The sequence below is a fragment of the Ptychodera flava genome, chromosome 19, assembly GCF_041260155.1.
Source record: "Ptychodera flava strain L36383 chromosome 19, AS_Pfla_20210202, whole genome shotgun sequence".
Classification (NCBI taxonomy): Eukaryota; Metazoa; Hemichordata; class Enteropneusta; family Ptychoderidae; genus Ptychodera; species Ptychodera flava.
Genome location: NC_091946.1, coordinates 1644257 through 1670706, shown reverse-complemented (window position 1 = coordinate 1670706; position 26450 = coordinate 1644257). Strand labels below are relative to the sequence as shown.

General features: G+C 38.4%; 1 protein-coding gene across 1 annotated transcript in view; it reads left to right on the top strand.

Annotated features, from left to right (window-relative positions):
- Positions 1 to 4874: 4874 nt before the first annotated feature.
- LOC139118334 (glypican-6-like) overlaps positions 4875 to 26450 on the top strand; it is an 80770-nt gene continuing 59194 nt past the window's right edge. Inside the window, exon 1 of the mRNA XM_070681595.1 lies at positions 4875 to 5539. Coding sequence (XP_070537696.1) covers positions 5371 to 5539 — 169 coding nt within the window. The 5' untranslated portion in view covers positions 4875 to 5370. The remainder of the gene's footprint in view (positions 5540 to 26450) is intronic.

Sequence of the window (26450 nt, the reverse complement as noted above, 5' to 3'; positions counted from 1 at the left end):
GCGAAAGATTCCGTTCGATGACACACTCATTGCATGTCTGTGCCCACAACGTTGCCGTCACCGGTCTCTGCCGGTGTCAACTCGTCAATCCCGATCTCGGTCATCAATGTTTTCGTCTTACGAACTTTGATGTTTGCATTGACACATATCTCGTCCATGGATACATCCTAATTTTGTTGACGGAAACTCTGTTTTGAGTGTTGTCTGAGTCAACTTTCGAAGTACATGGGATTCCACAGCTCCACACAGCGCTGCACACAGATCGACAGCTTATGTCTTCGCTACAGCATACTATGCCGCGCTGCAAGTTTGATTCCGAGCGAGACTTTACGGAGTTTTTGTGTCATTAAAGAAATTGATCGTTGTTAGTCGAATGACTTTAGGCTTGTGCCTCCTATGTCGCTTTCCCGAAGATTATACTATACTCATTTATTCAGTTTGAGGTGTAGGTTTCGGGTTTTATCGCCAACCGGGATCGCCAGGTACGACGTCCACGCGACTCGACTGGAGCCGAGACGTTACTGAGCGATTAAAATAACGATCGTCAGTGCGGTATCTCGGGAAAAGCTATTGTTTTAGCGACTTGAAATTTCGTTGGACAAATATGCCTTCTATGTTTCCATGTCTTGATTTATCGGGTCACCTTTTTGTAAAAATAACGTGCGAGCTAGCACGGCATCGATCACAACAAATCTGTTCGTGTCGCGACGCCTGCATATCATGTATGAACGGTACCATGAAAGAAAAAAGTTCCGGTTGATGACGTACAACAGGGGTAATTCGGATTTCTTATCCGTCCTGTTCTACGTCACAAAGGTGGAAATTCGGGCCAGTTCATGTGATAAGCACATATATACGTTTTCCCAGGCCAGGCAGGAGATACGGCGCGCCTTTCATCGGCTTGTAACATACACAGGAGTTCGTTGACCTCATCGTACGTCTGGGCGACCGACTGGGCGACGCGCGCGAAATCGAAATATCTTTTAAAAATTGGAAGTTTTGAATAGTTCATGTTGTTTGAATGTTATAATTTTTAAAAGCTCCATGGCTCCTATAATATTCCTATCTATTGGTTTAAATCTACGCCTCTTTTACGAAGGTATACCGTTTCGGTCACAGGCTCATGTTTGTCTGCACAGGCAAAACATGGTCGGGGGTGCTAATCCGCGGCTTGTCCGGAGTGTTTCGTTTGATGTCGCTAATTCACATTAAATCAAACCCATTCACAATTTTAAAGACGGGACGAGTAAATGAAGGTATGGCTGGAGTAAATTAACATATTTCGGGACATTATACGCGTAGAGATACTTGAAATTAGCGGTTTTCGTTTGTGCTGAATTTGTTCCGTTAGAACATAGGGTAAGCGACGGGGGTCACGTATAGCGGTCGGGCGCACTTACAAACAAAAGTCGGTCGCGAGCCCCCCACCGGAGACGGAATATTATAATTATTAATCGAAAACACGGAGATAATTTAAGCAAACAAATTAAATCAGGTGAATGTCAGAATAATCCGCAAGAAAGTTACCAAAATGTACCTCATTAAATGCGATTGTGTTTGCTTATATTTGCCTTTATTATAATTTCTCGCGCGGGGGCACCGTCAATCGTTAGGGTAAGCGAGAGTACACGGGATTTTGCGAGAGATTTTGAAAAATCGCATTTTTTATCAAAATTATGAATTTTTATCAACATATTACTGTACCACCGTGTTCTTGGATGAGAAGAGAACGTGTGGCCACAAAACAGGGTCTCTTTACGATCTGTGCTTGGAGAACGGGGTGAAAAAATGATCCGGGCGTAAATAGGTCAACCTGAATTCTTTTTACTATATAGTAGTAATTATTGAAAGTCATTAAGCATTTGAAGTTCAGCCAATTCCTTATTTGCATATTTAATGAACTTTCATAATCAGGGATATTTATCTGTATTGACTAGACCAAAGTTGACGAAACTTGCTATGTACATAAAGATACTATGATACGACGTTACTGAAAGTCATTAAGCATTTTTACTTCATCCAGCTCCTAATTTGCATATTTAATGAATTTTTGAAATTAGGGATATATATTTGAATTTACATGACCAAAATTGATAAAACTTGCTATGTACATTAAAGATACTATTATGTAGGCTAACATTATTGAAAGGCATTACGCATTTTTGCTTCAGCCAATTCCTAATTTGTGTATTTAATGAACTTTCCTAATTAGGGATATATACTTTGATTTATTTGATCAAAGTTTGCATAACATGCTATGTACATTGATCATTATACCAGGTTATACCAATATGATAGTCATTTCGCACTTAAGTTTTCATGTCAACTAATTTATAGTTTGCATATCTAATGAGCTTTCAAAGTTTGGAATATATAGTTTGAAGGACTTGACCAAAGGCATGCAATAACACTTGCTATATAAAGTGGTGATACAATGACAGCAGTCAAAGAAATTAACTATTTCTATTTCAGCTAATTGCGTATTTGAATACTTAATGACCTATAAAGTTAATCTTTGGTGAATATCGTTCATTATGTTGATCATAATACTTTCATTGAAGTTGCAAACATGTGGCAAAGGTTCAAATTTACACAGAACTTCAATATATAATGAAACACGTGAGCATTTACAGTTCATATCTGGTTTGCTCACGTGTTGACACACGTGGGCATATGTCGCAGCGATGTCTGTCTGTGTGTCTGTGTGTCTGTGTACACAATATCTCAAAAACGGCTCATCAGATCAGAATCAAATCTGGTACATAGATTTGAGTTTGCAAATGGCAAGAACTGATTAGTTTTTGGTTGGTGTGGCTTGCTTACTTTTTGCTCATTTGCATAATTAATGATTTTAGAAAAAACTGATATATATTGACAACGACTGCACACAATTTGATGAGATTCGCTACAAATGTTGATCACACCAAGATATATCAGCTTTGAAAGATATTAAGGGGTGACCTGAAAGATAATTACTAATTTGCATGTTTAATGAAATTTCCTAATTAGGAGTATATATCTGGATTTACTCGATCAAAATTGACAAAACTTGGTATGCATATTGAAGATACTATGATTTAACGTTATTGAAAGTCATTGAGCATTTTACTTCATCCAAATCCTAATTTGCATATTTAATGACCTTTTGAAATTAAGGCTATATATTTGAAGTTACATGACCAAAATTGATGAAACTTGCTTTATACATTAAAGATACAATGATAGAATATGATTAAATGTCATTAAGCATTTTTACATCAGCCAATTCCTAATTTGCATATTTTATGAACTTTCCTAATAAGGGGTATTTATCTGAATTGACGAGACCAAAGTTGATGAAACTGGCTATGTACATTAAAGATATTATAATAGAACATTATTGAAAGTCATTAAGCATTTGAAGTTCAGCCAATTTCTTATTTGCATATTTAATGAACTTTCATAATCAGGGATATTTATCTGTATTGACAAGACCAAAGTTGACGAAACTTGCTATGTACGTTAAAGATACTATGATACGAGATTATTGAAAGTCATTAAGCATTTTTACTTCATGCAGCTCCTAATTTGCATATTTAATGAATTTTTGAAATTAAAGATATATATTTGAATTTACTTGACCAAAATTGATGAAACTTGCTATGTACATTAAAGATACTATTATGTAGGCTTACTTTATTGAAAGGCATTAAGCATTTTTGCTTCAGCCAATTCCTAATTTGTGTAATTAATGAACTTTCCTAATTAGGGATATATACTTGGATTAATTTGATCAAAATTGGCATAACATGCTATGTACATTGATCATTATACCAGGTTATATCAATATTGGAAGTCATTTCGTATTTAAGTTTTCATGTCAGCTAATTTATAGTTTGGATATCTAATGAGCTTTCAAAGTTTGGAATATATAGTGTGAAGGACTTGACCAAAGGCAATTACACTTGCTATATAAAGTGGTGATACAATGACAGCAGTCAAAGAAATTCATATTTTTTTCAGCTAATTACATATTTCAATACTTAATGACCTATAGAGTTTATCTGTGGTGAATTATGTTCATTATGTTGATCATAATACTTTCAATGAAGTTGAAAACATGTGGCAAAGGTTCAAATTTACACATACATCAGTGTAACTGCAATATATAATGAAACACGTGAGCATTTACAGTTCATATCTGGTATGCCAATGTCACGTGTGTGTACACGGCTAAAATAAATAAATAATAAGAGAACGCTCGAGAAAAATGGAAGAACTCGACGCGGTGAATAACTTCTTCTTCAGTGTGTATCCTGAGCAAAAATTCTTGACACAAAAATACTGTGAAGTCCCTGTGTAATGATGATTCCTGTGATTGGAATGTTTTTGTGATACACTGTACATGCACATCCCGGATGGCGGTACGACAGGCGCCGCGCAGGCCACGGTTCCTCTATGGACCGTGGACAGGCGGAAAAAAACCTTAGTGTGAACCTGATGAACACCCGTGAACAACAATGAGGTCAAGACGGTGTAGTGGCGAAAGCATTCGTGTCTTAGCCGATGCAAACTCTTGATAATTCGTGATTTGTGGTGCCATCAAGGGGGTCCATGGTGCTCCGCGGACAGGCAACTTCGTGTATGAGGTCACGCTAATAAATTAAAATATCCAACGGAAGTGTGAGGAGCACATCGAAACAACTGTAAAGGGAGGGGGTTTGCAAGATATCAGTATGGGAAGATGCATTACCGCGCTTTACGATTGGCCAATTATTGACGAAATAAACTAAGTGTCGACGCATTGTCCAATAGAAAGCATTGTCTCAAAGGCCCACAAGCGAGCTATTTACCGGGCTGTTCTATGTATGAATTACTCTGTGATTATTTTCCACATTCTTCATCCATTTTCCACGGTTCAATTTCACCATTTATATAAAAAAGTTATCTTGTTCTTTCCTTCAGTAATTATGAAAGGTTTACGTTTTTTGTCTTTAAGTTTACGATATGAAAATATGCCACCAGATTTTTAACGGGGAGTTGCTAGATCACTGGAAGAGCCAATTATCATTTGCTTGAAGGTATAATGAGATTAGCATTACAGTGTTGGGAACGCGATCAAAGCCTTACCGCTGTATCGATGTAGCACTGTTTGAACCGGTTTTGGTGGAAATTTTCGAACGTTTCCCATGTTTTTCAGGAACAAGAGGCTACCATTTCGTCATCAGCCGAAGGATTGTTAACCGGCCAATCGTGTAGCTAACCTTTTCACGGTAGAAGTCGATCATTAGGATCTGTTGAGTGGTTGCACCCGATCGTGGCCACTTCGAAGAAGCTGTGTTGTGTATTATTGTATGTGTTCTAGTGTATAGCGGACTTCGCCTATCAGCAATGGCGAGCACAAGCACGTATTTGTGGACTTTGGGACTTTTGGCGTTTTTAACAAGCCTTGTCGACGACACTTTTGCTGGATCTAAGAAGATGGCATGTGTAGATGTTATAGTTGCTTATAGTGCGATAGGGAAAAATCCAAAGGACTGCCCAAAAGAAGCCATATCTGGTAAGTCAAGTCGGTTTTTGTGAAGCAGAGTCGTACGGGAAATTTTATTGTACAAAGTGTCATGGAAATCTGCGTTCGCCAATAGCCGTACCTCCCCAGATTTCAGTACACAGATTTTATATCACGATGCAATAGTTTGTGTAGAGTAGATCGTTACATCTGCCGATTCAATGGTGTTAAAAGACAGGAAGATTAAGATACCAATGAGCCGCTACAGCAGACTTACCCAATAATGTTTAAGTTGACCCGCTAAACAATTACAGGCCAGCACATTTGATTTGATTGCCGCGACACCCATTGTCTTGTAAGTCACAACATAGTCCAGACACGTTCAAAAGACGAACTTCGATAAAACTTCAGTCAGGTGACGACCAAGAAAGAAGAATTATCCTTCACATCTTGTAGCGATCATGGATGTCGAATATTTTCAGTGTGAATGTTATTTTGTCCCACTAGACTCTCCAGATACACAAGTTATGCTGACATTTTGTTCAGTCATATACTAGTCACGGTGAGTGCCACATGCACATCGAACATCGGTGGATCTGATGAAAACGAGATATGATAATCCCTAACATAATTATACATATTGTGAATTGAGTAAGAATCGTAATATGCTTGTTCAAAGGTGAAAGCAGCAGGAACTTAGAATACACCTGGCGAGGCCTGGGTGACCCCTGGCCCTACAGTTCAACTTCGTCCAGTTTACAATCAATTAATCACCGTGGTTTACTCAGGTGTTCCATGATAAAATACTTTGATTGCTAAGATCAACTGTGTTATGTATGCGGTCCGAGCTTTGTCTTGATGCCCATATTCGCTAGTTATTGATATGCTCTGCGTTTATCGGTCAAGTTGGTTTTGCTCTGCACAGTGGGGAACTTGAAACTCTTTGAACATCGCAAGTAACTGAATAAGCATTGCAAGCAAGCCATAGTTTTTTGCTGCTTTTTCACAACCATACATACTACTACATAAAATAAGGTCGCATAAACAGGGCACACTTTCAATTTAGAAATGTGTGTTACGTTTTTAGTTCCCAGAAATTACTCTGTAGAATTTAATGAAGTAATGAATTACAATTACATTCAGATTTATCCTTGGTGGTTTCAGACTATTTACATCATGATTGGGATGGAAACACCAGTGATGAAATTGTCTGGTCCATTGTGTTTGACTTAAACTGGCAATAAGAAAACTGACCCTTTTTGGACTGTCCTTTCAAATACAGGAATTTTATTGTCTGTTTAGAGTGAATAGAAACACTTTCTCTAATTAGGGTCAATTATCATGTTAATTAGCAAAACAATCATGAACAAAATATGCCAAAGTACAGAGAATATTTGAGAGAATGGGTAAGTGAAAACTTACAGCTTGTATTACTGAACCAGGTATTAATTTAATCGTGACAATAAAACAAAATATGTGGTTTTTCAAATGGAGTGGGGGGTGACTGATTTTATAATTTGTGTCACAGTCTCTATTGAGTGTCACTGTCTCTATTGAGGAAGATTTCAATGAGTTTAATGGCTATGCAAAATGACAGAATGTGTCTACCTGCATGACCCCAGGCACTGAACACTAAATGACAGACTGTGTCTACCTGTATGGCCCCAGGCAATGAACACTTGGACCTTCATGCGGAGACTTCACCATAAATGTGTCAGATATAGCAGAATTGATCTCAGCCTTTTCGGAACTTCACAGGCGATACACTTTTGAACCATGTCTGACATGACTGGCCTATAAGTGTCACGATGGTTATCATATGAAATTCATGATGGCGGAAACAAAATGTTCTCACAGGAGACAAATCATTGGCTAAATTGTAACTAAGTATTTATTGTTAGCTTTGTGCTGAATGCCAAAGGTGGCTGATGTATCTTGCCATCTGATACAGTATATGTTACTGACATACTGAAGACTTTCAGAATAGTGGTTAATTAGGTGGTTAATCAGAGTTCATTCTAACCCAATATTCATTAATGCAAAGTTTGTGGGGTAAGGGGTTGGCATCTGTGGTGTGTCCAGGTATACGTAAGACATCATTGATTGCTATGGACATGATTACCCAAAATACAGGCTACTTTTGCTTGACTGTTTTTATGTTGTATTTGGATATCAATATAAGGAAATCTTTAATAAGGCATTTTGTGTTCAGTTATTTGAAGTGGTGGATAGCAAGAAACTTGATTTTAATAAAAGTTGATTTGGGGTACAGGAATTTGAAATGCCAACAAAATTTGTTTCACAATGTTGAAAACTACATTTCATGTTATATAAATAAGTCCATAGGGTGTTTTATGTTTCCTCCAGGATTTTACTGTATAGAAGTGTCAAAAGTGGTACACTCTTGCTGTTGCAATTATGAGAAATTGTTCTGAAGTGTTAGATATTTAATTTACTCTTGTAGTTAAAGGCAGAAGCTCTGTATTTTTTGGTGTATTTTTGCTCAAAAATTCAATCCAATTTTCTTAAACATCCCTTAAATTTCCCCTGTTACAGTATTTTACCTGTAAATGGCCTTGGTCAGTCAAGTAAAGTTTCCCCCGTAAACAGTCAATTCAAAATGACTGCTATGTTTGAATGCTACGTTCACTATGCAATGAGTGAAACAGACTTCATTATGTATGCAGCAGGAATATATTTGATAATTTCCAAATTACATGTAAGGGTATTCCTATTGAGAAAATTGTCAAAAGTTTTGAACCAATTTAGTGTTGGTATATCTTGTTTTTATCAATGAAAATGTAAACAGCCATCTGCAGTCAAGTTAGTGTAACCTGGCAATTCTCAAGAGTTACAGAACACTGGGGCTTGACAAGCTCTGCATGGCAGGGCTGTGTTACCGGCGTTATACGGCCTCCCACCACAGCCCTGTTGACTGCCATAGACAAAACCACTGGTAGCGCGTCGGAAATGCGGAGCGCAGTTTCTCTGCCAAAACAGCTGATTTTGAATCCAAAACTTACATTGATCTTTGTTTTCGAGCACACCCACCTTGCCTAGGAACACGATGTGCTCAGCCTGTGGTGGGAGGCCGTATAATGCCTTTAACACACAGCCCTGCCATGCAGAGCTCGGGCTTGACTACCTCAGCACAGAGCATTATACTGTAAACGGGAAAGATACAGGGAAGTTTTAGAAAATACTGTTGTATGACTTTCCACTCTTTCGTGATTAACCCCTTTCCTGCAGAACGCCCTTGTCCGTTATCCTGCCAAGTCAGTAGAAAACAGCCCCATAATATGTGCCTGCAAAAGATTGGCTCTCCTGCATGTTATCCTGCCAGGCATTTTGGCAGAAATCGCCCATTTTCAGGGTAGTTTTAGCCGTACTTATACGTGTTAGACTTCGATAATTTCTACATGCCCGTAGACAGGGGAAGGTGCTCAAGGGTTAAAGCAGAAAAAATTACGGTCACCGGCTTTGTTTGCCCCTGGGAGTGCGTCATTTTATTGCCGTTTCATGTTTATTTTTTCGGAAATAAACTCCTTCAGTATTGCGCACGTCTGCTAGGCACAAACATCACCTTGCTTGTCTGTTAGTCAGAGACCCTGGTGGTCTTGCTAGGGGTGCAGCAGCACCGGCAAACCTGTCCTTTTTCCCCAGGGTAGGGTCAATTGAAACGTACCTTCAACGACTTGGCAGTGTAGCACAAAAAGTACGCTTTTGCCGTTGTTCTAACGACATGGCTGAGCCATTGAAGCACAGCTTCTACGTAGTTTAGCCAGCTCGTTTGGGAGTTGGCTTAGGAGTGTTACCGTTCATTACCGACTTAATTGAGCGGTCCTCAGTCAGGTATGGGTTTGTACCGTCACGGCTTGGGCTGCAGCTAACCAGTGATAACCATGCAGTCACTACACCTAAGTTGTCAGTCTCACTTTTGCGATGCACAGGTACAACGCAATATGCTTCCATTGTTCTAGCCATCGACATCTCCCCATGCCTTGTGGCCATAGTACAGCTAGCTGGTTTGCATAACAAAAGCAGTCCCTGCTCAGTACAGGCGATATCCCTGTAGCATTGACCTCGTGTCCCCTGAATTCTCGATACGCAAACAGCGTACGTAGTAACCAAGTCGTCGGCAAAAGCATACGTTTGCCTGCAAAGCAGAGCCAATACTTCGTACGATGGGATAAATAAAAAATCCAAAGCCACGTCCATTGAATGGCACGGCCAAGGCAGTGAAGGTCGTTGCCTGGCTTGAACTTGCAGAGCTGAAGCCCAGCTTAATACATCTGAGACCAGTTTATAATGGTATTTCCGAGTTGTTCATATCCGTTCCATCGGAGGAACAAGTCGAGCCGTGCCGTCAAAAATACGTTCTCATTTTCAGTCACGCACAACTGAATAAGTGACTTTCGTCGCGCACCATCGCCACCATCTACCAAGTCGTTTGCAAGAGGTAGCCTTCTAGATTAGCATTGCCGAGTTGGTCAAGTTCGGCAGCAGTCTGTATAGTGCAAGATAGCCAAGTACGTCCAACTCCGCCAGAAAACGTCACCATGCTATCCTGCCAAGTCCGCTAAAAAGCAGTTGAAAAAAAACAGACCCCCTCGGGTGTGGGGACTGACGGACAGGTTTCTGCACCTTTCCCTGTCATTCGACTCCCTGCGAACCCATTTCAAGAGGGAAAGGCATTCCTTGTCAGAAATCTGTCCTCGGATGACCCCTGAACGCATAGGGGATAGCACAAGTAGTGCCGTCAACTTGGCAGGAAAGGAGGTACCAGTGTGCGAAATTAACGTCGGTCCGACGGTCCGAGACCGACAGATTTCTCGTCGGGCCGAAAGTTTTTAGCAACATGTCGGTCCTTATGACCGACAGAAATTTAGAATAAATGATGAAAATTTCTCCGTCAAGACCTGTAACAGATGCAGATGATGACTGACTCTGATTTACGAAGAGTCTAATCCCTCCGATCGACGCGCATAGCATGGTGCAGCTGATTACATTCAGATCAGTATGGATTATGTCCGTGCATGCAGATTCTAGCAATCGAATGAATTGATTTTGGTGCAACAATGCGATACAATATTATAATAATACTCGTCTAGTGAGTGTAACCCTGTTAATGTTAGCATATCTGTGTCATATGACAACAACACCCAGTATCACTTCACTAGTTCCACACTTTAAGTGTTCGGAATTTACATGTACACAAATGTACATAAATGTACATAATACAGCCCTTCGTTTTATCAAACTGACTCCGTTTTCTTTGCTTTGATTTTCCATCGAAGCGTTCAAAAAATAAACGGTTCATAGAAGAGTTTAAGACAAAAACCTATTAAGATAACAGTGCTGTTGACTAATCATATTTGGTTTTGAACATGGTTTTTTTTTTTACCTCTATGGTTTTAAACTACGCCCGATACAAGGACTAGATGTTACACGACAGCCCAATTGTGCTACTTGCAGTCGACAATCAACCGCTAGAACATCTTGCTTGCTCGTTGGTCTTTAACCAAAGTTCACAAGGCCGACTGTTACCACGATATATCGACGCGATAATAAGTGTACATTTTATAAAACAGAGCGGCCTTATCATAACAGTTTTGTCGAGTTGCACGATCCGTCGTGTATACTCTCTAAGGCCGAGAGTAGGCCTTCAAATTGTTTCGATGTATATCGGTACCGTTTTACGACAGGCATGCAAAACTCACCCTCATCCTGGGCTGTAGGCCTAAATGTCGCAAAAAATACGTCTTTTAAGATTTTACGGTGTCGATGGTTTTCAGCAGTATCGAGTGTCTGTCAAACCTTTCAGAGTCATTTTAATAACTTTAAGCTTTCAAAGGGCGATGAGACCCAGCAAACGCTCAGGCAAAACTTTTCGATCAGAAAATATGCATTCATTTCCGCGAGTGGCAATTGCTATTCATGTTGTCTGCAATTTCTATAATCGAGTAAAAGTTACGATACTTGTCCTTTTAACTTCACCTGTTTCTTCATGAATGCAACTGAGGCCACATTTAAGCATATTTATTTTTTGAAAAATGTTGAAAGTAATCCATACGTCATATCAAAATACATACCAAGTATTGTCTCCCTTCTGTTTAAAAAATACGTAGTAATCAATGTTTGCATAAAAAAATTATTCATACACTTATGACTGTTTTCAAGGTACTAAGTTATTCACTCACTCTTCTACCACTCGCGTTGGCTAATTTCAGAAGTGATTTTCAGCTTGCCAACCATTTTCAAATCACAATATCACATGCCCTGGTGTAGTGTACATTTGTACAGAGAACACCATTCCCCATAGAAAGTCATGAGAGATAAATTTTCTCGCTTTCATCAGCCACATGTAGCCAGTGCATGAGCCAGTATTCCCCGGCCCCCGGGATGTTTGACATCATTTTATAGTCCGAGAGTGGGGGATTTGACATGGCTAGAAAAATGTCAAATTCTCCTGTTAGTCCCATATTCCCCCCTCCCCCCATGGTGAAAACATTGATAAATGTGTGCGCATGACAATGAGGAAGATGAAGGCTGTGATCTTTTCCAGATTCCAGATCATGTAGATGAATATTTCATGATCATTCACTACACTATTCTGCAATCTATGTGAACAATAGTCTTTTTGAGTGAATACTTACTGACTCTATTGATAAAAGGACATGAAAAATTAAATATTACAACATTCAAAATCATAGTATTGGTGGAGAAGTTGACAACTGCACTTATTGAGGACCGGCAGTTTTCTGTAAGGACCTGAAGCTTTGGCTTGGTGCAGGCCCTTATGACCCGAAGCTATTTTATCTTAATTTCACACACTGGGAGGTACCCAAAAACGGCCCGATTTCCATCGAGTTGGTAGAATAATGGCCACCAGTGCTTAGATTCTGGCTACACCGAATTTTTAGCGGATTTTCATGGACTTGGCAGGAAAAGGGTTAAATGTACGGAGTTGTGTTCTAGTGAATCCAAGTTGTGCTGATGATGCAGATTCATCTTTTTAAAATTTGGATGTATGTAATGTTCATCATAAGACTTTTAACATACTTGGAAATGAAGGACAATTAATTATGCACATATCTAATTTTGAGCAAGCCAATAGAGCTAGAGGTCTGATTTTTTGTATATAGGGATAACTTAGCAATACAATATTTTTTTTTGACAAAATGTCACGTGACCTTGGTGACCTTTGACCTCAAATATACATATTTGTCCATAACTCAGTAACCACAAGTGCTTCACCCTTAATATTCGGTATGATGGGACACCTTATGACACCACATATTGTACCTCATTAATTATGCACATATCTAATTTTGAGCGAGCCAATAGAGCTAGAGGTCTGATTTTTGGTATATCAAAATCTTGACAACGTTTTGAATATCAAAATCTTGACAACGCTGTTTAAATAAAGAAATAAAATTAACATGATTACTTACTCCTTGATTAACCCATGCCTCACCCATTCCCATTGAAAACAACAACATTTTCACATCGTATGCCCAGCATGCTTTATTCTTTTCAGCCTCGTCGTACTGAAATATGTAACATTTATAAGGTAAACGATTAACGGGCATTGCCAGCAATCGCAACCAGAATTTTATTATTCTCACTAGCCTATTAGAACGCAAAGAGAACCGCCCAAGTTCACCTTTGACAGCAAGGGTAGCTGCATTTGAATATAAGTTAAGAACAAAACGACAAAATTTGTTGTGAACTATTTCAATTTGATCTCCTTTGTGGAAACCCTAGATTTCGCTGCCATACATAAGAATGAGGAGAATTTTACTATCAAAGATTTTAAAGGCTAAGCTCACATCAATATTTCCAAATCGTGAAAGAGCTTGCTTAACACCAAACAAAGCCATGGATGCTTTGCTGGCTAGATGCCTTTGTGCTTGGTTCCACAAACCAGAATTAGCTAATAAGACCCCAAGATAGTTATAGTGGGGGACAACTTTGAGTTCTTCCCGTTTAGAAACCACTTTTCATAAGATCTTAATCTCCCACATGTCTAAAAACGACAATCTTTGATTTTGTGGTTTTCACCTTGAGTTTTCATTTTGTGGCATATATTGATAAGTTATTAAGGAGGCGCTGCAAACCAATGGCAATAGTACTAAAGAGTGTCAGGTCGTCTACAAACAGTAAATAGAACAGTTTGATATATGCAATATGAACACCAGCAAAGTCATGGTCACCTATGTCATTTACAAATAAAGTAACCAGAAGAGGTGATAAAATACTTCCTTGCTGCACTCCAAGTTGACATCGGATTTGATTTATTTGATGGAAACTTTTTTGTTTATTCTTAAGAATAATTGAGAAATTTTCAACTGTTTTGTTTCAGTCAAATATTCATATTTGATGTCACTCATTCATTCCAAATAAAACTACTTGCAGCATATTTAGCATGCAAGAAAGCATTGGTTTGTTACTAGTGATTTTACGACTTATCCGGACACCAAACTTGCTAATTACCCAGCAACTTCGCTGGTGATATTGAGACTTTGATCAGTAATTACCAAAGCACTTTGTAATTCACCTCAAACTTGATACTTGATCTGGCTGCAGTAACTCCATGGGTGGCAAAGTGTAAACACAGACGCCGACATCTCAGTGCATACAGTGATAGCATAAACCAATTTGACGGACATGAGTTTGCACTCAAAGTTTTCAACAGTGTACCCATACAAAAAATTGCTGAACAAAGTGATGAAAATGACGACACAGGACAAATACAACTTGCATTGCAGTAAACCTACCCACTGCACCACAAAGATTTCTGTAACTTCAATGGACATCATGTCTGATTGAACAGTCCTACTTAAATACTTTTTCCGCTCAATTCGTGCTGATTTAGGCACAATTATTGAACACCACTAAAACTTTCAATCACTTTCCTAAATCAACTTACACCTGAAGAAATTGTAAAGGAAGCTAGAATACAGAAAAGATTTTCAATCTCTCTATCTTCATGAACGGGCATTCCTCGATCACATTTATGCTGATAGACAACCATTGCCAAAAGGCAGCAAAACTCAGCAACGATTCAGAGCTAAACTGACGCAGTATTTCATATCCCTGCATCAAAGGAAATTGAAAACACAATCCCATCAGTGATATTTTGTAAAATTTTCACATGAATCATATCTTGACATAAAAAAAAGTGAAACAAAGACGTCTTGTACTTTGCCAATCAACAGCACAGTGTGAACTGTGAAGTGGCATCTGCATTGCCTGCACATAAAAGCAACTCACCTACATCAGTATCAAATGGTCTGCATCTTATGAAAACAACAACTGGCAGTGAAAGTTGTAATAGTCACCGGTAAAAACTCTTCACGGATGAAAGGATAATTGCTTCAAATGAATGAAACTGCAGGTTTTAGAGGAGGAAAACCAATGGCGGATGCGTGGAGTGGGAAAATTCCGAGGTGATGGAGACGGAGGGTCATAGGATTATAAATAAACTGGATAATGTAGGATTTTCCTCACAATGGTGTAACAGGAATTCCAATGTCAGCTTGTTTTAACGTTAGTAATAGTTTTTCTGCTCTAAGAAGTAATTTAACAAACTCTAACGACCCATTATCCTTACCTCTCCGTAGTTGAGTTTTACATGTAGCACGGATGAACAGCACACATGTACATATGTTGGTTTCACTGAGGAATGCTGTTCAGTGGAATGCCAACCCCTGGTCACAAATTAGTTTATGGCACTAGTATGATACTTATCAGTGACTTTGTATACACATTGTGTACCCCATGGAGCACTCATGCAGCCAGATCAAGTATCAAGTTTGAGGTGAATTACCAAAGTGCTTTGGTAATTACCGATCAAAGTCTCAATATCATCAGCTGGGTAATTAGCAAGTTTGGTGTCCGGATAAGTCGTAAAACAACAGTAATAGTTTGTGTTAACACCTCATTATGAAACCAATGAAAACAAAGTACACATGTAGATATCTTAGAATATACCCAATGGTAGGTAGGTGAAGGTGTAATTATGATAATGTCAGACAGATTGACTGCTGTTCTTTAAAACGTTTTCCAAACAGATTATTACAGCTTAGCCAATTACTGTTTATTCTGTAGAAAAATATGCACAACTTTTCCTCTGTATTTTACTCATTAATTTCAAACATTTCTCTTTCGTGTATGTATATCATTTTAACTTATGTCAGTTATCATTAACCATAGCTGCTGTGTTTATTTCATCAGCATTGTTCAAATGTAACAAGTTTTAGATTGCGTTTCAAAAACAAGATTTATACAGAAAAAATATCTTCAACTAACCCTTTTCCTGCCAGACAGTAATAACTGTATCACTTCCCCATCAGCCAAGTCAGTAAAAAGCAGTATTGAGCCAAAACATCACATATTTTCACCCACTTAGTTTGAGCTGTTATAGCATCTTTAGTCAAAAAAAATCATTTTTACAGTATCTCTGTTTTCAACAGCCTTCAAATGTACAGTATTATGTTAAAATACACCATATGGAATATGTTGTGTTTCATTAATTTTAACCATCTTGAACCTAGTGGTGAAATATGGACTTGGCAGGAAAAGAGTTAAATGTAAAGACAACAAGATGCAAATCTGATATTCACATTGCAGCCTCCAAGCATCTACTGGGAAGATTTGTTCTTACATTTGACCTGAGGTGGTTTCAGTATTTCTCTCACATATAAACATTGAGAATGTTTCTGTACTGTATCAACTTTTGCATAAACATATAACTAGTCTCCATCATTTTGATGTCTTTGTCAATTAAGTCAACAAATTTGTGTCTATCATACAACAAACATGTAAATTCAATGTGGCTCTGTGTCCATTTTAATTCATTTAGAGAAAAAGTCACACTTGGTTTTGCCTTTCCGACATCACCTGCAAAAAACTTCTTCAGTATGGAAGCAATTATAGTTGAGCTATTAATCTGGCATCTGTATTTCAAGGAAAGAATGTTGGAAGGTCACGTGAGCTTCAGCACTAATCTTTTGGTGGGCTTAATCATGCCATCATTGCCATTGTAGGAATTTGTTTGAAATAGCCGCAACTTGTATTTTGTGTGTGAAAAGACTAAGTTTAATGAAGGCCATACTCCCACAGAATTTTCTTTGTCATCCAGTTGTAGCCTACGACCATTGTGACCTCTGACCTCATCCTCTATTCTTGATGTGTTCATAGGTTTGTTCACCTGAACATTTATTGCAGAGGTACTGAGCAGTAAATGTCAATTTTAGAATGAAGAAGGGTAGTTATGACATAAGAAAAACAGACAATGAATAATTCAAAGGCCACGGTGTGAAAACAAGTTATTTAGTACTGTAGGCGCATTTTATCATTTTGGCCCTACGTGCAAGTTGACAGAGGCAACAACCAAACTAAGCTGCCTAGAAGACTATTTCAATTATTATGGCTATACTGCTACAGGAGTATGACTCAAGTAAACAAAGGCATCATGTTCATGAATTTACTTTCAAATTAGAGTTGCTCCTTTAGTCACTGAACTGTGTGATGTGTGTTCAAATATTTTAAACCATTAAATGGAACTGCATGTGTAAGTTTTAGAAAGATAACAAATTCCTGCCACACTCAAATATGGCTGCCTCTGGGAGTTCATGCGGAAGACATTGGACATGGTTTATATACCTATTGGACACTTCAAAAACGCAATATAGTGTCATCCACTCAAAAACATGAAATGAATGTCCTTCCCTTTTGCATCGTATTTTCTATTTTCTTCACATCTTATGTAACGTTTTTAACATGGTAGAAAATTTAAAATGAGTTAAAGCCTCCTTGAATTGCTCTCTAGTTTTATCACAAATGAATGCTGGTCAAGGCAACATCATTTATTCATGGGTATGATAGAAAGACTACCTTTAGAAATTTAAACATTTTGAGGTCAAGAAATGTCAAACAGTTGCAGTTTGAGCCTTCAACTGGGACACAGGGTCGAATTATAATCATGCCAGAGAGACACAGAAAAAGGTAAAAGTGAGAATTGAAAAACAAGGTATCAAGGAAGTTCAAGGGGTTCAGTTCAGGATATTTTTATGTCTGAACTGTTAACTCTCTGTCACTAAGAAAATCATTCTGTAAATCATAGACCCTAAAAAGATCTATAGATAAATCAAGGGCACATGTAAATGAAACAGAATGAAAGAGTGTAGAGACTTGATGTAGTGAAATTAGGTTTTTCTGACTGCTGGAAATGATTATAGCGTATAGCAGAATAGATGTAGTGAAATTACTTTCTCTGATGGATGGACAGCATTGATATGGTATAGCAGAATAGTATGACAACAAAGCTGTGGTTAATACTCAACTGAGAATTATAACAGTGATTATATTATTGTTTAAACTTGCCGTTATAAAATTCCCCATTTGGGAGCAGTTTTATTCGTTATATTGTTTAAAGACTGCAGTCGGTCATCATTTGGTGTCACATGACAAGTGTAGAACATCCAGATTTTGTTAGGTCAGTTGAATCGTGCTGGTTTTGTCAGACAGATGGAGTTCTAGTTGGCAATTTACTCTAATCCTTTCATTGAGTACAAACCAGCCAACCATAGTCTTCTTCAAAGTTGAGTCCCAAGTACACTTAAAAGTTGACCCTGACATTCAAGGCTGTTTCAATAATATAATCTTCCATTTCCAAGGGTCACACTATTTGACATGGAAAACTCTAGACCAGTGCATTTCTGCAGTTGTGGTAACAGGTTTGCAGCCTTACATTGGTAATCATTGCCTTGTGTTTTGCCCATGAAACATGAAATCAGCTTGTTGCTCTTACAACTAAATTATGCAACATGGATTTGATGAATATTATAATGGACACAGAAGATGCACTAAATAAGGCAGTAAAGAAAGGCACTGCATTAATAAAAAAGACCTAGTTAAGGGGGACTCTGCACCCAACACAGCGTATTTAGCTCAAAAATCACGTTTTTGCAAATATTCATTCAATTTCAATTAATTTGTTGACCAAAGGTTAAAATTAAAATATTGGTTGAGTTCACCTTTTAGCTTGTTGTAAAGCAGTTGTAAGTTGTGTGATAAAGAAGTGTTAATTTATGCAAATATAAGCAAATCACCCGATTTCCCAGCTTCTCTTTTCACCCAATTTCAGTATTCCAAATAATTTCACTTCACTCTGGCTTGGTCAAATTTTCTTAAACTTTTCATGTGTTTTAAAAAAATGACTCTTCTGCTTTTTACATTATTTTTTTACATGTTTTTCTTTTTACAATTTAAACAAGAGGCATTTTCACTTTGCTAATCATGTTTTTAGCTCACATTTGGTATACCAATGTGAAGTTATCGTATAAGCTGAAGTCGGTGGCGTCTGTATGTGTGTGTGTACGTATGTGCGTATGTACAGTATGTCTATCAACATCAAAAACACGCCAACTGCTGCATGTTTCAGCTTGGTATTTGGTGTGTGGATGCATCCTGGGCTATAGATGGGATTTTGTTCAAATGAAGTCTGCATTGCCAAAATTATGCAAATAAGCTTAAAAATGTGAAAATGGTCAAAAATTAATAAGTCAGGAACCACTTTTCTGATTGCTTTGAAAATCAGTGGGCAAGTACCTTAGGTGGACCTTATACAGTTATATGTATATTGTGAAGATATCTTGAATTTTGTATTTTCGCTGAATTTTTGGTGATTTTTCTCATATTAAACCCTTTCCTGCCGAGCGCCCTTGTCCGTTATTCTCCCAAGTCAGTAGAAAACCGCCCCATAATATGTGCCTGCAAAAGATTGGCTCTCCTGCATGTTATCCTGCCAGGCATTTTGGCAGAAATCGCCCATTTTCAGGGTAGTTTTAGCCGTACTTATACGTGTTAGACTTCGATAATTTCTACATGCCCGTAGACAGGGGAAGGAGCTCAAGGGTTGCTGCAGAAAAAATTGAGGTCACCGGCTTTGTTTGCCCCTGGGAGTGCGTCATTTTATTGCCGTTTCATGTTTATTTTTTCGGAAATAAACTCCTTCAGTATTACGTACGTCCGCTAGGCACAAACATCACCTCACTCGTCTGTTAGTCAGAGACCCTGAGGGTCGTGCTAGGGGTGCAGCAGCACCGTCAAACCTGTCCTGTTTCCCCAGGGTAGGGTCAATTGAATACGTACCTCCAACGACTTGGCAGTGTAGCACAAAAACTACGTTTTTGCCGTTGTATTAACAACATGGCTGAGCCATTGAAGCACAGCTTTACGTAGTTTTGCCAGCTCAGTTGGGAGTTGGCTTACGAGTGTTACCGTTCATTACTGACTTAATCGAGTGGTCCTCAGTCAGGTACGGGTTTGTACCGACATGGCTTGGGCTGCAGCTAACCAGTGATAACCAGTCACTACCCCCAAGTCTTCAGTTCACTTTTGCGATGCACGGGTGCAACGCAATATGCTTCCATTGTTCTAGCCATCGACGTGTCCACATGTCTGGCAGCCATATTGTACTGCTAGCTGGTTTGCATAACAAAAGCAGTCCCTGCTAAATGCAGGCGGTATCCCCGTACATGTAGCATATTGACCTCATGTCACCTTTTGAATTCTCTGTACGCAAACAGCGTACGTAGTTACCAATGCGTCGGCAAGAGGATACGTTTGCCTGCAAACCAGAGCCAATACTTCGGACGATGGAATAAATAAAAAATCCAAAGCTACGTCCATTGAATGGCACGGCCAAGGCGGTGAAGGACGTTGCCTGGCTTGAACTTGCAGAGCTGAAGCCCAGCTTAGTACGTCGGACACCAGTTTGTAATGGTATTTCCGAGTCGTTCATATCCGTTCCATCGGAGAGGAACAAGTCGAGCCGTCCCGTCAAAAAGACGTTCTCATTTTCAGTCACGCACAACTGAATAAGTGACTTTCGTCTCGCACCATCGGCATATCTGCCAAGTCGTTTGCAAGAGGTAGCCTTCTAGATTAGCATTGCCGAGTTGGTCAAGTTCGGCAGCAATCTCTATAGTGCCAGGCAGCCAAGTACGTCCAACTCCGCCAGAAAACGTCACCGTGCTATCCTGCCAAGTCCGCTAAAAAGCGGTAAAAAAAAACCAGCCCCCCTCGGGTGTGGGGGACTGGCGGACAGGTTTCTGCACCTTTCCCTGTCTATCGACTCCCTGCGAACCCATTTCGAGGGGAAAAGGCGTTCCTTGTCAGAAAACCTGTCCTCGGATGACCCCTAAACGCACAGGGGATAGCAAAACGTAGTGCCGTCGACTTGGCAGGAAAGGGGTACCCAAAAAGGGCCCGATTTCCACAGGGTTGGGAGAATAACGGTCACCAGTGCTTAGATTCTGGCTACACCGAATTTCAAGCGGATTTTCACCGACTTGGCAGGAAAAGGGTTAAGGTGGTTGGAAAGGCTAGAGCGTCAGTTATAAACTTCAATAAACTATTAAAATATAAAAGTAGTGAACATTCTCTGTGGAATAAAAAAACCCAGAAATTTGGGCACAAAGGCATTGCAGAGTTATAGCCTGTTGAAACTTCTGAAAAACTGACCAAATAAGAAGAATTTAGGGAGTCCTTAGTGTATTAACTATGGTAGAGGTCCCTAGCTTTTAATAAAATGTTTGAAAAGGGAAAGTTATTATTTGCTGTTTTTCAGGAAAGTTTGACAAGGCGGTGCTGGCATTCAGAGTGAGTGACTGCTATTGTAAATGCATTTTTAGATTCTTTGAGTGTCAAAGAGGTGTCAAAAGTGAGATTAACCAAAAAAACTGCTCTGTGACTTCAAAAGAGGGTACAAATATGGCTTGTTTTCAACATTTTTGACAGAATAACAGTTTTCCTACATAATTATATACCAATTTAATCCAACCTTACAGTGTTTCCGCTGCCCGCTCGCCAAATCGCAAATGCGAGAAAAAAGTAGCGTTTGGCGAGAAGATTTTGGCAAAAGTTAGCCAAACTTGCGAATCGAAAATTGCACTATGACGTCATCACTTTGTCCGCGCGCACATGTCCTGCATTCAACTTGAGACGTAATACGTATCTCTGTGCATCCCCGACCTTTGTAACACATACAGTATGAATAAAATTGTAACGAAATAACTCACAAATCAATAGTACCGCAAGTATATCATGATTAGTTGACTAAAATGTTGCGAAGTTTTGGGTTTGACTACGCGCAATGTGTGCCTACAGATAACTCCGTGCAGTGACAGCCATGTCATCGTCAACACTGAATTGAATTGAAGGATCGTAGTGACGGTGAAACTAAGCAAAACGGCAAACTTTCCTTTTTGACTTTGGCTGCTCCACCAATATGGGGGGAACCACCCCTACAACACACATTTTAAGTGCAAGTAAAGCTATATAGAGGGACTGTGGTCGACCGTGAATTTGGAAAGGAAGGTAGCGGCATGGTCAAAAGCATATGCATGGCATTTTTTAGAACGTAGAGCGAGTAAGGCACTCCTGAATAGTGAAAATGTTCGTGGTGTATTGCTGCCAACAAGAAAATACCTTTACTGGCGTTAGAAACTTGTGTGAATTGGCTCCCTTAAATATAAATTCGCGACAATTTTCAGTGTATCACGGACCGTGGTGTATTGTGACGTGACATCGTAATACAGACTTTCAGAGAAGCGCTCGCTCGTCCGCCGAGTGGGCCTAGTTCCGCGTTCACAACGTGCAAATAAATACGCAAGTCTTGTCGCGATATTTGAGCATTTAACTTGATCGTCAGTGAAACAAAAAGATGTTTCTGCATATCAAAAGGGTATACATTTGATATTTTACGGTTCTGTTTACATAATAGACGTGAACATTTGGATTTATGATCCGTGATTTCCGCGATCCATGGCATGATTGAAGCTGGCTGTGAATACACACTGACGTCTTTGATGATGACCCCTGACCCAAGCGCCATTGATACGCTGTGGGCTGTCCGAGCTTCGCTTGCTAAACTTCAAGCGTAAAGCAAATGTATTGGAAGTCTAAAAAATGCACATATTTCTCAAGTCTGAGAGTATTTTACTTTCGAACTGCTACGAGAATGGATATCTGATTCGTTTGAAAAAAACTAGTATGCTGAACCAGGTTTCGTGCCGTTGTCTGTAGCGATATGCGATTTCAGGTTTGTTACTGAATAACTTTGCATACGCCTAACCGTGGATGGACATCCATGGCCTAACTTTGGACAAGTGTCGCTTGGAATTCGGACAAATTTTATGTTGTATGTGTGGCTGATGTTGGCACCTTGTAATCTGAACCATAAATTGGTGTTACTTTTAGTATCCATAGTAGCACTAACAGGGTTTATTTCCGTCATTCTTACGGAAAATGCAGACAAATATTTATTTTTGCATATTAATGAGAAAGAAATGACGTCATTTGTGATCAGTGGTATCGGCTTGGCTAATTGAATATCTGGTTTGGCGAATAATTTTTTAGGTCTTCTAGCCAAATTTGCTACAAGATTTTGGAACCCAGGGGAAACACTGCCTTTGAAATGAGATATGGACATGGAATTTAACAGCCTATTAACAAGCTTACAGATAAGATTTCTATGGCACAATTTTCCTTTATTTGAAGTACTTTTTGAAAAATCACATTTTGAAATTTGAAAGAATTTGTAATAATTTTTTGATATGTAAACCCACGTAAAATCATAAAAACAAATTTTATTTACAAATCCTGCTGTACAAATCTTACAATAAATGGTGCCAACATATTTATAACTCATTTGGTAATATTAATACTATCCAATTATTATTCAATTCAAATATGTAAAAGTAACATGAAAAATTAAAGTTTAATATTTACTGGTGTCATATATCAAAATCATGGCTGCAAATACACAATTTTTATATTCTTTGGAGAAAGTATTAACTTAGGGAGTTATTCTTAAAATTTGAACTAAATATCTTGATTCTAACACTTGAAACTTGACATTAACTCTGAGAAAAGAATTGGTGCAAAAATAGCCTCTCCAGTCACCTTACGTAAAAGTTCTCCTTTTCTGAAACTGCCAGCCCAATCGCTCTCAAATTTGGGTTGGAAGTTTCCAAGGGTCTTACTCTTCTAATTTGTTGGAATTATGACGATAATTACTGTTTTAGGGCAATTTTTTCATTTTTGGTCAAAAAATCTTGAAAAGTATTTTCTTTTTAAAGCCATTGGACAGACAACTTTTATATTTGGTACACAGATTTCCAGAGATGACAATAGTTAGATATGTGGAAATTGTCCTGAAATATACAAATTTGTATTTTCAAGACAATTTTGTCATTTTTGGTCAAGAAAACTTGTTCTAAAAATTACTTGTCTGATAGCTTTGTAATTTGGTACAAAAGTCCTGAGGGATGTTATTAGATAAATTTTCTGCTCAAAGTGTTTAGAAACCCCCACATTTGTATATTTTAGGTAATTTTCTCAGTTTGTGACCTTAAATGACCTACACCAACCAAGGATATGTTTTGAGACAGTTTTGAAGGCCGTGAACAAAATTTTGTCATGTCAAGTTGTAGTAAAATTTGATCCAGAAGACAAAGCTGAGATGTATTTTTCATTGTGGACCAATTTTTGCAACTTTTCCATGTAAGATACACCAGAACTGTTGAGAAATTGCATCCAGGATAATTTATTTATTTATTTTTTTATTTATTTATTTCAAGGAAGACCAACGGGAACAAGTCCCATTTACAGGCTCCAAAAAACATAAAGTTTAAAAATACAGAAATTTAAAAATACTAATAGGCAATTTTCTCAGTTTGTGACCTTAAATTCCAGTTGTGGTAATCACCCCCACAGTGGAAGGCATTTCACTATCTGTAACTAACTTAAGTATGATTCATTCAAATGATAGCACTCATAGCATTAATTAAAAAATTCCCAAGGTTGTAAATACATTTCCTGTCAGCTGGCCTTATGTAATACCAGGGGGGGGAACATTTAATATTCAGGAGGGTGTAGGGTCTAGAAGATTGATGAGGTAGCATTACTCCTTTTACCAGATCCCTTGTACCGGTACATTTCTCCCCCCCCCCCCCCCCCCCCCACCTTTTCTTTTTATCAACCTTCTCTGTCTTTTTGTTGTTGTTGACATTTGCTCATGTATTTAGGATCTGCTTGTCCCATTGCTATAGAAGTTGATATGCATGTTTCTAAAGATGACCTCCAGTACCTAAGTTGGACACCTTATTTGCTTTTGACATTCTTGTTTTTCCGGTTTAAATTATTTCTTGAATGGACCAGTTCAAACCAAATGTGAGCACATAGTGTCCTTGATGGTATTATATACACTTCTCCTGAGTGTCAGTCTTTCAAACCCATACCATTTAAAAATGAGGATAGATAATGTAAAATAAAATAGTCCTTTTTTCTACATGTACTCTTCTTTCAAGTGAAATATTACTTTCAGAAAATAGTGTCAAGTTTTAGAACTTAATTTTTATTATACAGGGCTTGAAATTAACATTTTTCCCAGGTAGTCCACTTGAGCTACCATTTTTCTGGTAGCCCGATGGCAATGGTTTGTAGCCCATGCATATTTTAGTTCAGGGGTATCTTTTTTTGTTAACCAGACAAGAAAAGGCTATTTTTTCAAAATTCTGCCCATGAAGTGAATTTTTTAGTCATTTGATTTGTATACTTGCACACACTTAATACCCAAGGAACATATAATGGACAATAGTGATACTCAAAAGTTTGGTGATCTATTGACAACCCGTTCCCTTTCAGAGTTGTATGCAAATTTTAACAGTCACCATGACAACAACACAACCTTCTCAGCACTAAGACACTGTAGCAGGGCTTACAATAGACCATGGCCCTTCTGTAGGGAGGAGGCATAATTTCTGTGTCATTATGATTGATACATTATGATCAAGATGCAATGAGAATGCATTTTTATTGGGGATCACTTCTTGTGCCTGGCATTCAAGTAGGTCAGTTCAGATATCGAAACTTTTTTTGCAAAGTTCCACAGCAGGGCCAGTCGTCTTTCTAATTTAACAAAGTCATAGTATGGCCAATTTCTGTGCATTTAGCTAACTCGTTTCAAAGTGACGGACAAAACATGGCATGCCAAGTACTGACTGAATTTCAGGTCCAATTTTTTTGTAGTCTGTGTAGGCTACCATTTCGTGGATTTTCGTAGCCCAAGTCTGTGGACGCGAAACTACTGCTAATTTCGAGCCCTGTCAATAATATTGAAATTTAGGATTTTTACCCCAAATATACACCCACTTTATCCTTTGAGTTAGCTTTTGCTATCATACTAAACTTTAGATTTTCTGCTTTTTGAAAATGTATAGTACAAGGGGGTTTCTTTTTTATCTAAAATAAGAAATATTCCTTTGAAAAAACTGTTGGCCACATGCAGCTCCACCTTAACTACAATAGGAGAGGTGTGATGGTGAAACTGTATGGTCGCTTAAAGTGTGTATGTGTCTGCACTTGCAGTGTGACAACATTGTTACATAACTTGGTCATACGTATGTCAACATGATGACTGATGTTTTAAGAATCTCTGAGACAATACATACACTTTGAATTCATGTTAAAAAACTTTTTCATTTCAAAGTATGATAATACCCAACCCTTTTGAGGTTTTTGGTTTTGCTGTCAACAGTGCAGCCATTGTTTGCCTATAAGCTTGTAGTTCCTCCAGGTCAAACAACTAATTCTGTATAGCATTTTGGATTTGTTTGAAACATTTAGTGTTTTATCACTAATGGGAGACACAACTTGCACACAGTTGATGAAAAACAATGATGTTGTAGACAAGAGAGCTGAGATACATACATCAATAAATTCTTTCAAACATTCCAGTCAAAACAATTACTGCCACATTGTTACAATTTTGACACACTTGGGCAATCTGTCAATATATTTTATCATATTTTATATCATATATACTCAAATATAATTGCATTCACTTTGAATCTGTAAACAAGGTGTTTTATCTTAAGGAGTGTTACAG